The sequence below is a fragment of the Nicotiana sylvestris genome, chromosome 8 (genome assembly GCF_000393655.2).
Source record: "Nicotiana sylvestris chromosome 8, ASM39365v2, whole genome shotgun sequence".
Classification (NCBI taxonomy): Eukaryota; Viridiplantae; Streptophyta; class Magnoliopsida; order Solanales; family Solanaceae; genus Nicotiana; species Nicotiana sylvestris.
In genome coordinates, this window is record NC_091064.1 from 27,943,593 (window position 1) to 27,958,714 (window position 15,122).

The 15,122-nt window shown below is 36.0% G+C and overlaps 1 protein-coding gene across 1 annotated transcript; it reads left to right on the top strand.

The window, feature by feature from the left end:
• The first annotated feature begins 6,811 nt into the window (after nt 1-6,811).
• Nucleotides 6,812-9,970, top strand: LOC104226743 (cytochrome P450 78A6-like). Its single transcript, XM_009778802.2, has 2 exons — nt 6,812-7,863; nt 9,135-9,970. Exons 1-2 carry the CDS (start codon nt 6,895-6,897, stop codon nt 9,756-9,758), a joined length of 1,593 nt encoding a protein of 530 aa, XP_009777104.1. The 5' UTR covers nt 6,812-6,894; the 3' UTR covers nt 9,759-9,970.
• The last annotated feature ends 5,152 nt before the right edge of the window (nt 9,971-15,122 follow it).

A 15,122-nucleotide genomic window follows, 5' to 3' on the forward strand; every position in this document is an offset into this window, starting at 1 on the left:
TAGACTTAGTGTTTGCAACCACCAAATCTTAATGAAAACATAAGATCAATCCAAATAACAAATACCCAACATCATTCATGCACTAAACAATCACACCATTAATTACCCACACTAGGGTTGAGCCACAACCCTAGCTAATGGGTTTAGCTAGCCATAATAGAAACAGAAATTGAAGAAATAGTAGGTGAAATTTACATAATAATTAAATACAATGTTAATCTACTCAATTCCACGTTAATACTAGAAGAAATTGCCCAAAATAGGCTAAAAACATGAAATCTCGAGTTCAGCTGCTATTTGATACGAAACCAAAAACTGAAAACTACATCTTAAAAGTAAAATGTTCTATTTATACTACACAGGAAAAACCGGACAAAAATACCCCTGAGGGTCTGGCGCGGACCGCGCACAAATGACGCGCGGCCCGTAGGATTTTGGGTTTTTATATCTTGCTTCTGGCACTGGGGACGTGGACCGCATAATTGTGACACGCGGACCGCACTGATTAGGTGTGCAGCCGCGTGGGCTTTTGCCTTGAATGATTGGGTCTCTGACACTCTTAGGCATGGACCGCGTAAAAAGGGGCGCGGACCGCATGAAAAGGGGCGCGGACCGCGCATCTTGACTTAAAAATGGCATGGCCTCGGAAATTTCCTGCGCGGCCGTGTGGCAAAACAGTGCGGACCGCGCAGGGTGACCTTGACAATGCCCAGTCTCTGAACTCTCCTGTGCGGCCGCGTGACAAAACAGTGCGGACCGCACAGGTCATTTTGTTCCCCCTTTCAATTGTCTTTTGACACTTGGCAGATTTCACTCCTTTTTGAGCTGATCTTTGGTATTTGTCATCTTGTCGTTCAAACCTGCAATCAAGCGCAACTTGTAAGCATTTTGGGGCAAATTTATAGCAGTTAATGCACAAAGCTTAGGTAAGAATGGGTATAAAACATGTAAAAAATCACAGTTATCAATAAGCATCAATGAAAACATTTGCCAAAGACATAAGTGTTTTCGAAGAATAAGACGTTAGATTTCTTTGAACATCTAAAAAGTTTACCTTATCATCATCGTCGTCGGATTTTGCCATCAGGGCAAAGATTGAGTCATACTCAGCCGCTTCACTTTCCACTGCCATCATGGACCAATCACCTTGATCATCATCTTCTTCAGATTCGCTGGAAGAATCTCCCCATCCAGCAAGAGCTTATTTCACAACATTGTCAGTGGTACCTTTCCTCTTGAATCGTTTGTCAGGACCAGGTTCCTCTTAGCTACTTTGTTAGTGTTGTTTTTGTACTACTATTGCTTGAGGAGAGGACAATCCTTGATGAAGTGTCCTAGCTTATCGCACTTATGACATATGTCATAACCTTTTGGCATGCAGGAGCTGCCCCTTTTTGGAATGCCTCCATTTCTGCGAACCATTTTCTGAAACCTTTTTGTCAAGTAGGCCATATCAGCATCTTCACCACCTGAGTCATTCATGTCTGTCTTGAGGATCAGGTTCTTCTCCCTTTTTGGCTCTCTTCTCTTATTATCCTTCTTCTTCTTCATTTCATAAGTCATCAGATTGCCAACAAGTTCATCAATGGTCAGCTTCTGTAGATCTTTTGCCTCTGTGATAGCATATACTTTTCTTTCCCAGGAACCAGGCAATACACTAAGTATCTTCCTGATGAGCTTGTTCTTAGGGATGATCTCTCCCAGATAGTGAAGCTCATTGATGATCGATGTGAAGCGAGTGCGCATATCCTGAATAGACTTATCGTCCTTCATCCTGAAGAGCTCGTACTCTGTGGTTAGCATGTCAATCTTGGACTGCTTTACTTGTGTTTTCCCTTTATAAGCTATTTGGAGATTCCCCGATCTCCTTAGCAAATTGACATGTTGAAATCCTATTGTACTCATCTGGTCCAATACTACCGATGAGGATTTTCTTTGCTCGAAAGTTCTTTTTTATGGCCTTGCGGTTAGCATTGTTATATTCCTTTCTTGTTTTAGGAACTGTCACTGCGGAGTATCCAATGGTCATTGTAGGAACGAAGGGTCTGTCAAATATGATATCCCGGAGCTCTGAGTCTTCAGCCATGATGAAGTCGTGCATTCTTGTCTTCCACCATCCATAGTATTGGCCGTTGAATTTTGGTGGTCTGTAGGTAGATTGACCTTCTTCGAAGTTTGGTGGAGCAGCCATGAGGATCCTTTCTAGGTGTTAGTCTGATAGAAAGAACCCGCTCTGATACCAATTGATTGAAACTAAGAGTCCACCAAACTGTATAGAGAACTGGGTTCTCTATTAGTTCACACGGTAAGAAACAGACTATAAAACCAAACAGTATAGGGAACCAGGTTCTCTATTTGTTCCCACAGTAAATCAGTAGTAAATAAAGAACACGCGATATTTTCGTGAAAAACTACTTGCTCAAGGGATGAAAAACCACGACCTACCCTAGTAGGATCTCAACTCCTCTAAACCGAGCAAACTTCAGATTAGAACATATTGTAATCTAGGAATTAAACTCTTGATCCCTCACTCTTTACAATAACACTATTGTAAGTCCTTTGTAATAACTCTATTACAAAGCAACAATTCTTGACTAACTCTATTCAATCTAGGAATTAAACTCTTAATCCCTCAACCCTTACAATTACTCTATCGTAAGCCCTTTGCAATAACTCTATTACAAAGCAACAAAACTTGACTAACTCTAGTCAAGAAACTAAACCAAATAGTGATTTAAATGCCCTACAAAGACACTTCTTGAAAGTAGTGTAGGATTACAAATGAAGAACAAAATAACAAAAATTCAACAAATCTAAGGACTTAAGATATCTTCAATTTTCGGGTCTGGTCCTTGAGGTTGCAGCAACTTTGTTCTTGAGAAAAGTGATGACTAGCACTTGAGAGAATATTGTCTTTTGATTTGCAAGTGTTAAAGAGATGAAATCTCTTGCCTCATGTTGATAATATCTGCGTGATGTCATTAAGGATAATGCAATAAAGTGTCCTTTAGTTTGGCCTTAGCAAGCTACAGATGTGATGCTGTACTGCTGTCAGACGGTACAGTGCAGCAGTTTGCCAGGCGGTACAGTGAACTGATCCATATATGTTCCCTCTATTGTTCCTTCTGCTGATCCCTTAATTAATTTCATTGAGAGTTGAACCAGACTTCTGACTAGTTACTCTGAACGCAAAGGAACTAATTGTTTTAAGTTCCTTATCTGGTTCTCTCATGAAGTTTGTCAAATCATCAAAACAAAAGGATACATAACTTATCAATTTCCCCCTTTCGATGATGACAAACTATGAGTTGATATTCCTCCTGAGAACCGGTTCTGCACATTGTGTTGTTCCCTTAACTGATTTCATTGAAAGTTGAACTAGACATCTGACTAGTTACTCTAAATGCAAGGAAACTAACTGTATCAAATTCCTTATCTGGTTCTCTCATGAAGTTTGTCAAATCATCAAAAGATGCATAACTTATCAATTAAAATTGACAAATAACTCAATGAATTTTGAATTGAAAATAATAATGTAGCCAAAAGCTCATGGGATAGACAAATTCGAGCTTCTCCAATCATATATGCAAAATTTAATCACGGTAAAAGCGAATATGTTGATCAAACAAGAATGGTTTGTTACATTATCCAAAATAAGATAATTGTGGATCTCTGAAGTCAGTGGCGAAGCCACATAATTGATAAGGGCGGATCACCCTTCGTCGAAAAAGTACATTGTTTACATAGGTAAAATATTACATTTTCGAAATATATAACACATATTGAACATTCTTTGTCGGAAATTTTTCCACTTCTTTTAAATTTGAACACCCTTATAGAAATTCCTATTTTCGCCACTGTCTGAAAGTTTCCAAGCATGCCATTGCCACATCACCAATAGTGGCGCAAAAGATGATCTCATGACATTGACCTCAACAAATTATTCCATTTTTTTAAATAACTTAGCTAACATTAATAAAAACGAAATAAAAATCTATTGACTTTAGTCCTTTTAGCACAGAAACACGCCATCTGTTGCCATAAGACGTGCCTAGGGTGCTTTTGGTTCCGGAACCGTACGGCTTTCCTCAAAATTTACACCCATTTATATCATGCAATAATTACCTAATTAATGTTTTTATTAAAACCATAAATCCATAGAATATTAAAGGAAAAAATACATAACTTACCCTCTAAACTCGTCGTAAAAATTGCACGGGGCGCCCCCATTTAATCTATACCCATTTTTTTAAAATCTTTAACTTGTACTCACTTCTTAAATAACTTCAGCTCTCTTTCTCCTCCTTCTTCTTCTCCTTCGTTTTCTTCTTCTTCTGAAATAAATAGCTGAAATATGCAAACAAGCAATTGACTGAGTTGTCAAGCAAGAGGACGACCATCCCGTATGCCATATTTGATTTTCCTTTGCCTTTTTAAATATTAATTCTTCTACTGTCTTCCTATAAATCTGTGTCTTCACTTGATAGAGAAGAGTATACAAACAAGAAGAACAAAGAAGAATTCAAGCTTTAAATAATTAAAAAAAAGATTGATCAGCTGTTTCATTCCGTAGACAAGGCTCTTCAGGACTTATATGGGGCGACAAATTCTTATCAGGTGAATTGAATCAGCATGTTAACCATAAATACAAAATTACCAAATGTAACAAAGCTTCTCATTCCATGGGAGAAGGAAGACAACTCAAAGATGAGAATATGCTAGTGAAGGCTTCATCAATTGGATCAATGGAGAGGAGCAAACCCAACGGCTTCATATAAGAGTTAATTTTATCCAAGCTTAAGCTCTAGAGTTGAAGTTTCCCAGTTACAATACAAAAACTTCAGCTCTAGAGCTGAAGTTTCCCAGTTACAACACAAAAACTTCAGCTCTAGAGCTGAAGTTTGCCAGTTACAAAACAAAAACTTCAGGCCCGACTACTAGAATGCTGAAGTTTTGCGTGATTGCGTTTACTACTTCAGCCCCATGTGCTGAAGTTATGCGAAAAAGCGGGTACGCTTGCAATTTTTCCAAATCGGGCACAAGTTAAAATGTGACACAAAAAGCGGGTATAGATGCAATGCCCCCGGTAAGTCACTTATAGCCTGTTTGGTCAAGCTTCTTTTTGGCCAAAAGTGTTTTTTTTTTGCCAAAAACACTTTTGGCCAAAAATTGGGTGTTTGGCCAAGCTTTTGGAAGGAAAAAAAGTACTTTTGAGGAGAAGCAGAAAAAAGTAGCTTCTCTCCAAAAACATTTTTTTGAGAAGCACTTTTGATAAAAATACACTTAAAAGCAGTTTTTTAAAGTTTGGTCAAACACTAATTGCAGCTCAGAAGTGTTTTTCAAACTAATTCGCCAAACACAAACTGCTTCTCACCAAAAGTACTTTTGAGAAAAGTACTTTTAAAAAAAAAACACTTCTCAAAATAAGTTGATTTTTACAGCTTGGCCAAACGGGCTATTACACATTTTAACTTTGCAAGCAATCTCTTATCCTCTAAACTTGTCCAGATAAGTTACTTATACATTTTAACTTTACGGGTGACCTCTTGCCTCTTAATCTTATCTAAACAGAAATTAATAACCCCTCTTAATGAACAAGGGACTGATATTCGCGTTTGCAGCTATAAAAACATACAAATGTTGGGCCCATCTTCTTCATTTTTTTCCTGCAGGTTAAATCACAAACAGTAGAAGGGTTAAAATTATTTGATAACAAATTGACTTCACAAACATTCGTTGAAAAATACACCTCAGGAACTGGGTTGATGAGAATTTAAGGATTGTGAACTAGAACTAGGAGGAGCAAACGCACGGGTCGGGTCGGATATGGTTCGGGTCAAAAATGGGTAACAAAAACGAATAAATTATCAGATCCGACCCATATTTAATACAGATAAAAAACGGGTTAACCGGCGGATAATATGGGTAACCATATTATCCATGACTTCTTATATATGATCACTTTTGGAAGAATTCTTAGTCTTCCTAACTTGAGGAACCCCTAATTTGAGGCTTTACAAATGTAAAAGTTAGACCCATTGGTTACTCATTGGTTATCCATTTAGAAAATGGATAATATGGTTCTTATCCATATTTGACCCATTTTTAAAATATTCATCATCCAATCTATTTTTTAGTAGATAATATAGATGGTTAACTGTTTTCTTTTAATCATTTTGTCACCCCTGATTAGAACTAGGTTCATATTCTTTTTTAGTCTGTCCCAAATGAGTGATATCTTTTTTCTTTGTGGAAACTTTTTAATCTTAATATTTTCAATTTATCCTAGTGACAACTTTTGTAAGGAAAGACAGAAAGAAAAGACATGTAGAACGTTATCCACCATCATTTAAAAAGATAATTTTGATACTCTGCATATATGTAACTGTAATGTCAAAAGTGATCTTTAATTTCTTAAGTTTCGTGGCTAATAAAAAATATTTCCTCTGTTTCAATTTAGATGATTTAGTTTGCTTTAGCACAAAGTTTAAGCAAAAAGAAAAGACTTTTGAAACATATAATGTTAAAAGCTTAAGGGGCAAAAACTTTGGAGTCATAACATTTATGTGAATATAATAGTTTTTTATTAAGAGTAAAATGAAAAATTTAAAGTTAAATTGTTTCCAAATATAAAAACATGTCATTTTTTTTAACAGAGTAATAAGAAACTTGTTTTAAATTGAAACAGAGGGAGTAGTAATACTCCGTACAATAAAATAAGATTAAAAATAGTTCAGTTATACTCTCCAACAGTCAACTATAGTTCCATTTGCTCCTCTATATAAACCAACCAATACCTCTTTCATTTATACACCAACAACAAATATAGTTCCTTCCATTTCTCTCTCTATCTCTATCATATAAAAATCTTCCCTCCCAACTCCAAAAAAAATCATGAGAACAGACATAGAAAGCCTTTGGGTTTTTGCTTTAGCTTCAAAATGCAAATCTTTCACCTCCTTAAACTCAATCATTTTTCCACTTTTTCTTCTTCTCATTTGGCTAATTATGAACCTAATGTACTGGTCTTACTCTGGTGGTCCTGCTTGGGGCAAAAACAAATTGAAAAATAATTCTTCTTTGGTGTCAAAACCAATTCCAGGTCCAAAAGGGTTTCCTATAATAGGAAGTATGAACCTTATGGTTGGTTTAGCACACCACAAAATATTAGCCAAAGCAGAAAATTTACAAGCCAAACGTTTAATGTCATTTAGCCTTGGTGAAACCAGAGTTATTGTTACATGTAATCCAGATGTAGCAAAAGAAATACTCAACAGTTCAGTTTTTGTTGATCGTCCAGTTAAAGAATCAGCCTATAAACTAATGTTTAATAGAGCAATTGGTTTTGCTTCTTATGGTGTTTATTGGAGAACACTTAGAAAAATTTCAGCTGCTCATCTTTTTTCTCCTAAGCAAATTATTGCCTCTGAAAAACCAAGGTCCCAAATTGCAAAACAATTAGTTACTATGTTTAAAAACAGTCCAAATGACATTTTACGTGTTAGAGATGGCTTAAAATTGGCTTCTTTAAATAATATGATGTCTTGTGTTTTTGGAAAATTTTATAATCTTGATTCTTGTAATATGGAGACTGATGAATTGATAAAATTGGTAGATGAAGGGTATGAATTATTGGGTATGCTTAATTGGTCTGACCATTTATCTTGGTTATCTGAATTTGATCCACAGAAAATTAAACAGAGGTGTTCAGAGATTGTGCCAAAAGTGAATAAATTTGTGAGAAGGATTATTGATGAACATAAGGCTCAATCTGGTGAAAATCATCGTGATTTTGTGGATGTTTTGCTATCTCTTCAAGGTTCAGAGAGTTTATCAGAATCTGATATGATTGCAGTACTTTGGGTAAGCAAATAGCAATAACAAATAATCTCTTCGTGTCAATTAACTCGGAGTTTAAGAAAAAAAAAAACTTTTTAAAATTTATGATCTAAAACAATCTATATATGTGTAACTTTGAATTATCTCAAATTGTAAAATTAAAGTTATATTCTTTCTAAATTTAGAAAATGATCACTATTTTTTAAACTGAATAAAAAGGAAATAGGTTCATTCTATTTTTGAAACCCAGGGAATAGAAAACAAAACGAACATAACTAACCAGTTCTTTTTCTTCTTAAATGACTAGTCCTTTTCGAGAATTTTTGCTCCTTAATATCTTTTGGCTATTCCGTCTTATTTGATGTGACACACTCTTTTTTAGTTTGTTTCTCTTTTAAATTTCGTGAGCAATTAAGATCACATAAAATTGGGCAAAGGAATATCTCTAGCTTTCTAACTTTAATATTACTCTCTCCGATTCACTTTAAATAATTTTTTGGCCTTTTTTTTTTTTTTTTCTGTGGGTCATAATATTTGACTTTATCCGATATCAAAAATGAATTATCTTTTTTTCTTCATAGTTGCTCTTGAAATAAAGAGTCTTGAAGTATATGTTATATTTTCAATAGATAAATTAAAAAGATAATAAAAGTGAATATGATCAATTTCATTGTCAATTAATGTCAAAAGTTAAACTTCTTAATATATGTAAAAATATCCAAAAAATCGATTAAAGTAAACCGAACAAAAATAGTATAATAGGTGGTTAAGGGGTCACAATCAACAACAATTACAGAGTTCAATTATATGATTTTTTTTAAAAACTCTTATATGTCTTAGGTCAATGCAGGCAGTATCACACTTGGAATCAGCACGTTTATGATTTCATGATCACAATTGGATTGGAAGCAACTACCTCTTCTATTTCTATTCTTTTTTAATCGGGACCATGGCGCATTTGCTCTTCGATTTCTCTATTTTATTTAAATACGTAAAAAATATCTAATATGTCCAAAATGCAATTTTTTTTTTTTTGCTTATGGAGATTTATAGAAGAATAACGAACCATAATCGAATTAGGCTGCAACTAGTTATCTATCTTCTTTTACCCTATCGGAGTAGGGGTAAGGTCTGCGTACACACTTTATTGGGTCATTATTGTTGTTGTTCTAGTTATCTATCTTTTTTTTTTCTTGGATATTAGTTTGCACGTTTTATGTGTAATTACATTTTACTAATTTTCACATCACAAGTGAATAAATATTGAAGTTTACTTTTATGTGTCGTATTTGCAGGAAATGATATTTAGGGGGACTGACACTGTAACAGTATTGCTAGAGTGGATACTAGCACGAATGGTGCTTCATCCGGACGTTCAGTCAAAAGTCCAAGACGAGATAGACAGAATCGTCGATAAATCAGGAGTCATAACTGAATCCGACCTAACAGAGATGATACATTTACCCGCGGTAGTAAAAGAAGTACTCAGGTTACACCCTCCTGGTCCACTATTGTCATGGTCCCGCCTTTCGATAACGGACACCACCGTAGATGGTTATCACGTGCCAGCTGGAACCACGGCTATGGTGAACATGTGGGCCATCACGAGGGATGCAGAAGTTTGGACCGACCCTCTTATGTTTAAGCCCGAAAGGTTCGTGATCAAAGCCCATACTAATGTTGATTTCTCGGTGTTAGGGTCTGACCTAAGATTGGCACCATTTGGGTCCGGAAGGCGATCTTGTCCCGGAAAAACACTAGGCTTGACCACAGTCACTTTTTGGGTTGCAACGCTTTTGCACGAATTCGAGTTTGGGCCCAGTAGCAGCGTTGACTTGTCTGAGGTATTGAAGCTCTCTTGTGAAATGGCCCACCCACTTATGGTCAAGATCCGATCCAGACGTGCTACATCAAATTAAATGTGCTGCAATATTTTATTTTATTTTATTTTTAAAAAAAGACAGTTCCTCTTTGTATTCGCTTACTGTTTGGTCATCTTAATGTTTGATTGTAACGCTTCTTTTTTTTTCTTCCTCTTTTTTACTTTGCATTGATGTTTAGTTGGTTTGGGTTTTGCTTGTACAAATGATGGTTTAGTTAATACTATAAATTTCAGCTATTGTAAATATCATATTATCGTTCTCTCTTTTCTCGGTAGTATACTATATGTTCATTGATGTTTGTGGCGCACAAGCATAATGAAGGATCTTCTCGAGAATTGCCCAATTATTTATATAGTTAATAATTTTAAGAGACAAAAAACCTACTCCCTATGTTTAAAAAAGATTAGCATTATTTCATTATTAGTCCGTTTTAAAAAGATTGATACCTTCCAAATTTTTTTAATAGGAAGCACTTATAACCACGTAAATGCTATTACAAGTTTTAGACCATAAATTTCAAAAGTTTTACAGTCATACAAATGTTATGGCTTATTTAAGACTACATATCTCACAAGTCTTTCTTTTTTATGATAATTTATGTTAAGTCAAACTATGATAATCTATTTAAAATGGAGGAAGTATTAGCAATTATTAAAATGATTTACTCTTCCTCCGTTTTATTTCTTTATCAATTTGGTTAAAAAAGAATAATACTTTTCTATATTTGAAAATAATTTTATTTTAAACTTCTTATTTTATCTTTAATGACTTGGTTTTATAACCACATAAATCTCATGGCATATTTCTTGAACTTTTTGACCGGCCAAATTATGCCACATAAAATAAAATGGTCAGACAAGGAGAAAATCTGTTCTAAACAAGCTTATATGTCTGCAGGAGATTCCCATTTTGTCACTTAGAAACTAAAAATTGACTGCCGTTACAAATGTATTGAATATTGCTGATAGATAGACTGGATTTGAACAAAAATATTTATTTCAGCTACATGTTTAAAAGAACCGTACATAGAATATAAAAGATTCATTATGTTTTTCTGCCTAATAATAAGTAAGCATAATGAATAACCTAAAGAAAATTTTCAATGTTGATCAATTATGAGAATTAGAATATTAATTAGAGAACATCAGATGACGTTGGTATGCTCTATGTATTAAGTCTGTCAAAATACTAGTTTTGGATTTATGTCCATATCACGACCCCGAATTTCTACCTTCGGGACTGTGATGGCGCATAACATTTCACTTGCTAAGCAAACCAACGTTAGAAAACCGTTAAGTCAATGTTCATTCAATTTCAATAAATAAAGTCGATTAAGACAAAATGAATTAAAATTGAGTGTGTAATAACATAAATGCCCAATATCTACTACAATACGGATCTGGAGTCACAACTCACGAGCTTATATAATTTACAACAAATAGAGTCTGAAAGAAATACAACTGTTTTAAAGAAAAGAAACAGTGAAATAAGAAAAAAATAGAAGGGGACTTCAAGGTCTGCAAACGTAGCAGATCTACCTCGAGTCTCTGAATGAGCAAATCCAAGATATTCCAACTCACGGACAACTAGGGCCGGTACAAAAATCTGCACAAGAAGTGCAGAGTATAGTATGAGTACAACCGACCCCGTGTACTCGTAAGTGTCGAGCCTAATCTCACGAAGTATTGACGAGGCTATGACAAGACACCTACATAATAAACCTGTGCAGATAACATCATATGTATAAACCTGTGCAGATAACAGCATATGTACAAGATAACGACAAATAAAAACTAAACATGGAGTATTGGGAGGGGACATGCTAAGGGGGATACATGATACGAGAAATACAATGGAAATGATAACCAGAATAGTCGATATGCCTTTAACTAGTAAAAACAATTAAGCACAATGAAGAAAATTGCACGGCATCACCCTCCGTGCTTTTACTCTCAACCTCACAATGAAATAATGATAACACACGGCATCACCCTTCGTGCTTTTACTCTTACTCACAGTATAGATCAATAGATACGACACGACATCACCCTTCGTGAATTAACTCTCATAACATGGCACGGCATCACCCTTCGTGCATTAACACTCACAATACGACACGAGATCACCCTTCGTGCATTAATACTCACAATATGGCACGACATCACTCTTCGTGCATTAACACTCTTCCTTACCACATAACAATGAACAAGTAATAACAGGGAGATACAAGAACAAGTCTTACTTCAACAATGGGTCCACTGTATCAATCTCAACTTTGGAATCAATACTCAATTATTACGAAAATCCATAAATACGGTAGAAACAATGAATTGAACAAATAATTAGTCTAAGCATGGATAACATGATCAAATAAAGCAATAATTGCAAAGGACAAGTCTCACCTGCATGTTATAACCCGACAACAATGTATAAGTACTCGTCACCTCATATATACGTTGTACTCAACATCTAAACATGTAGCAAATAGGCAAACAAGTCATAATCCCTCTAGTCAAGGTTAACCACGATACATACCTTGCTCCAAAGGATCAATTCAAAGATTAACCACGACTTTGCCTCTTAAACAAGCCTCCGAACCAATCGAATCTCGCAAATTACCAACCAAACGATTCAAATTAAGCCTTAGGAACTACCCAAGATTGCAAAGAATTTAATTTAGGTCATTATTGTAAAAGTCAACAAAAGTCAACTCCCGTGCTCGCTTGGTCCAAACCCAAAATTCGGAACAAAACGCGATTACTCATTCACCTCCGAGCCCGGTTATGTAATTTGTTTTGGAATCCGACCTCAATTTGAGGTCTACTCCCCAATTTTACCAAAATCTCTAATTCTACCCAAACTCCCAATTTTTACAATGAAAACAGTAGATTTTAGGTTGAAATCTTAGGAAAAGTAGTGAAAGATTGAAAAAAAATAGATTAGGATCACTTACCAATGATTTGGGGTAGATGAGCTCTTTGAAAAATGGCCTCTAGAATTTTCTAGTTTTGAAAATTTGAATAATGAACAAAAATCCCGTCTAACTCTCATTTTGATCAGGCGCAGATGTTGCATTTGCGACCTGGGTTTCACAAATGCGAACCACGCAAATGCGAAGAATTAATCGAAAATGTGAAGCCTTTCACATCTCTGCTTTCATCGCAAATGTGAACAATGATCTCCCGCAAATGCGACCCTTTGGATCGCAATTGCGATCACTGTGTCCCCTGACCCACTTTGCAAATGTGAAGTTTTGTTCGCAAATGCGAACTTGAGGTGCTCCAGCTGCTCTTCGCAAAAGCAATGAGTTGCTCGCAAATACAAACCCATAAGAGGATGCAAATGCAAAGCTAGACCTCGCAATTGCGAGGTCTGAGGCCTGCACCAAAAACTGAAGCTCACCAGTAATGCTCTAAGTCAAATTTCACTCCGTAGCCTATCTGAAACTCACCGGAGCCCTCAGGGCTCTAAACAAAATATGCGCACAAGTTTATAAATATCATACAAACTTGCTCGTGTGATCAAATCGCCAAAATAATACCTAGAACTATGAATCAGACACCAAAATCGAATGAAATTTTCAAGAAACTCTAGAATTGCTATATTAACAACCGGACGTCCGAATCACGTCAACCCAACTCTGTTTCTCACCAAATTCGACAGGCAAGTCATAAATATCATATTGGACCTATACCGAGTTCCGAAACCAAAATACGGACCCGATATCCAAAAATTCAAACATTGATCAAACATTTCAATGTTATTAAGCTTTTAACTTTCAAATTTCAACAAAGTGCAATATCTCAGGCTAGGGACTTCCGAATTCGATTTTGGGCATACACCTAAGTCCCAAATCACGATACGGACACATCGGGATCATCAAAATACAAATCTAGATAGGTTTGCTCAAAGTCAACTCAAATTTCATATTTTCTCAGTTTTTAACATAAAAGCTTTCTGAAAACACGCCCGGACTGCGACGCAAATCGAGGAGGGCTAAAATAAGGTATTTAAGGCTTCAAAGCGTAGAATTAGGTTCTAAACATAAGATGACCTATCAGGTCATCACATTCTTCACCTCTAAAATAACCATTCGTCCTCAAACAGACATAGAAAAGTACTTGGACTGGTGAAAAGGTGGGGATATCTACTCCGCATGTCCGACTCGGACTCCCAAGTAGCTGCCTTGACAGGCTGACCTCTCCACTGCACTCGAACTAAAGGATAACTTTTCAACCTCAACTGACTAACCTGCTGGGCTAGAATAGCCACCGGCTCTTACTCATAAGTCAAATCCTTATCCAACTCGACAGAGCTAAAATCTAACATGTGGGACGGATCGCCGTGATACTTCCGGGGCATATACACATGGAATACCGGATGAATTGCTGATAAACTAGGTGGCAATGCGAGCTTGTAAGCCACCTCACCCACTCTCGGAAGAATCTCAAAAGGCTTGATATACTTAGGGCTCAACTTGCCCTTCTTTCCGAATCTCATCACACCCTTCATGGGTGATACCTGGGGCAACAATCTCTCTCCGACCATGAGTGCAACATCATGAACTCTATGATCGTCATAACTCTTCTGCCTAGACTGAGCTGTGCGAAGTCGATCCTGGATAATCTTGACATTATCTAAGGCATCCTGTACCAAATTTGTACCCAACAACCGAGCCTCCCTTGACTCAAACCATCCAACCGGTGATCGGCACTGCCTACCGTATAATGCCTCATAGAGAGCCATCTGAATGCTCGATTGGTAGTTGTTGTTGTAGGCAAACTCCGCAAGTGGCAAGAGCTGATCCCTGTAAGCACGTGATTTTTGCCCTATATGAGAATTACTCCCAAAAATTTCAAAATAAAATGACTTTCCTTGGTGTGCAATTTTGTGATATTTTTGGATAATTATTTGTATTTGTCCGTGCGTGTTTATTTGTTAAATTAATAAAAAAAATACAAAAATATATCGCATTTTGCATGTAGGATTTAATTCTACAATTTGTTAGTAATTGAGTTTGTTTACAAAAAATGAAAATTACAAAAATAGGCATCTTTTGCATTTTTAGCATTTAATGTCAAATATACAATTTTATGCTTAATTACTACTTAATTGTGCGTTAATTATTATTGGGAGTTAATTTGCACTTTTATAACTTACTTTAGTTCTTAATAATAATTTAAGTACTTTTAGAATTTAGTTTTAGAAAAATAAAAGAAGAAAAGAGGGCAAAAATACAAAGAAAAATCGGATTGGGCCACTTCTTCAATATCAAACCACAGACCCAAATAATTGCCCAACCTTCCCCATGACCCGGTCCACTTCAAACCGGGTCGACCCGGTCCGCCCCATTAACCCCAAAATGACCTAACCCTTCCTATTCTTTATTTTTCATTTTTT

What these genes read in the sequence shown, in the direction of transcription:
- LOC104226743 (XM_009778802.2), top strand. Translation starts at nt 6,895, where the DNA reads ATGAGAACAGACATAGAAAGCCTTTGGGTTTTTGCTTTAGCTTCAAAA. An exon ending in ATATGATTGCAGTACTTTGG is followed by an intron (nt 7,864 to 9,134) that starts GTAAGCAAATAG and finishes TCGTATTTGCAG; the next exon opens with GAAATGATATTTAGGGGGAC.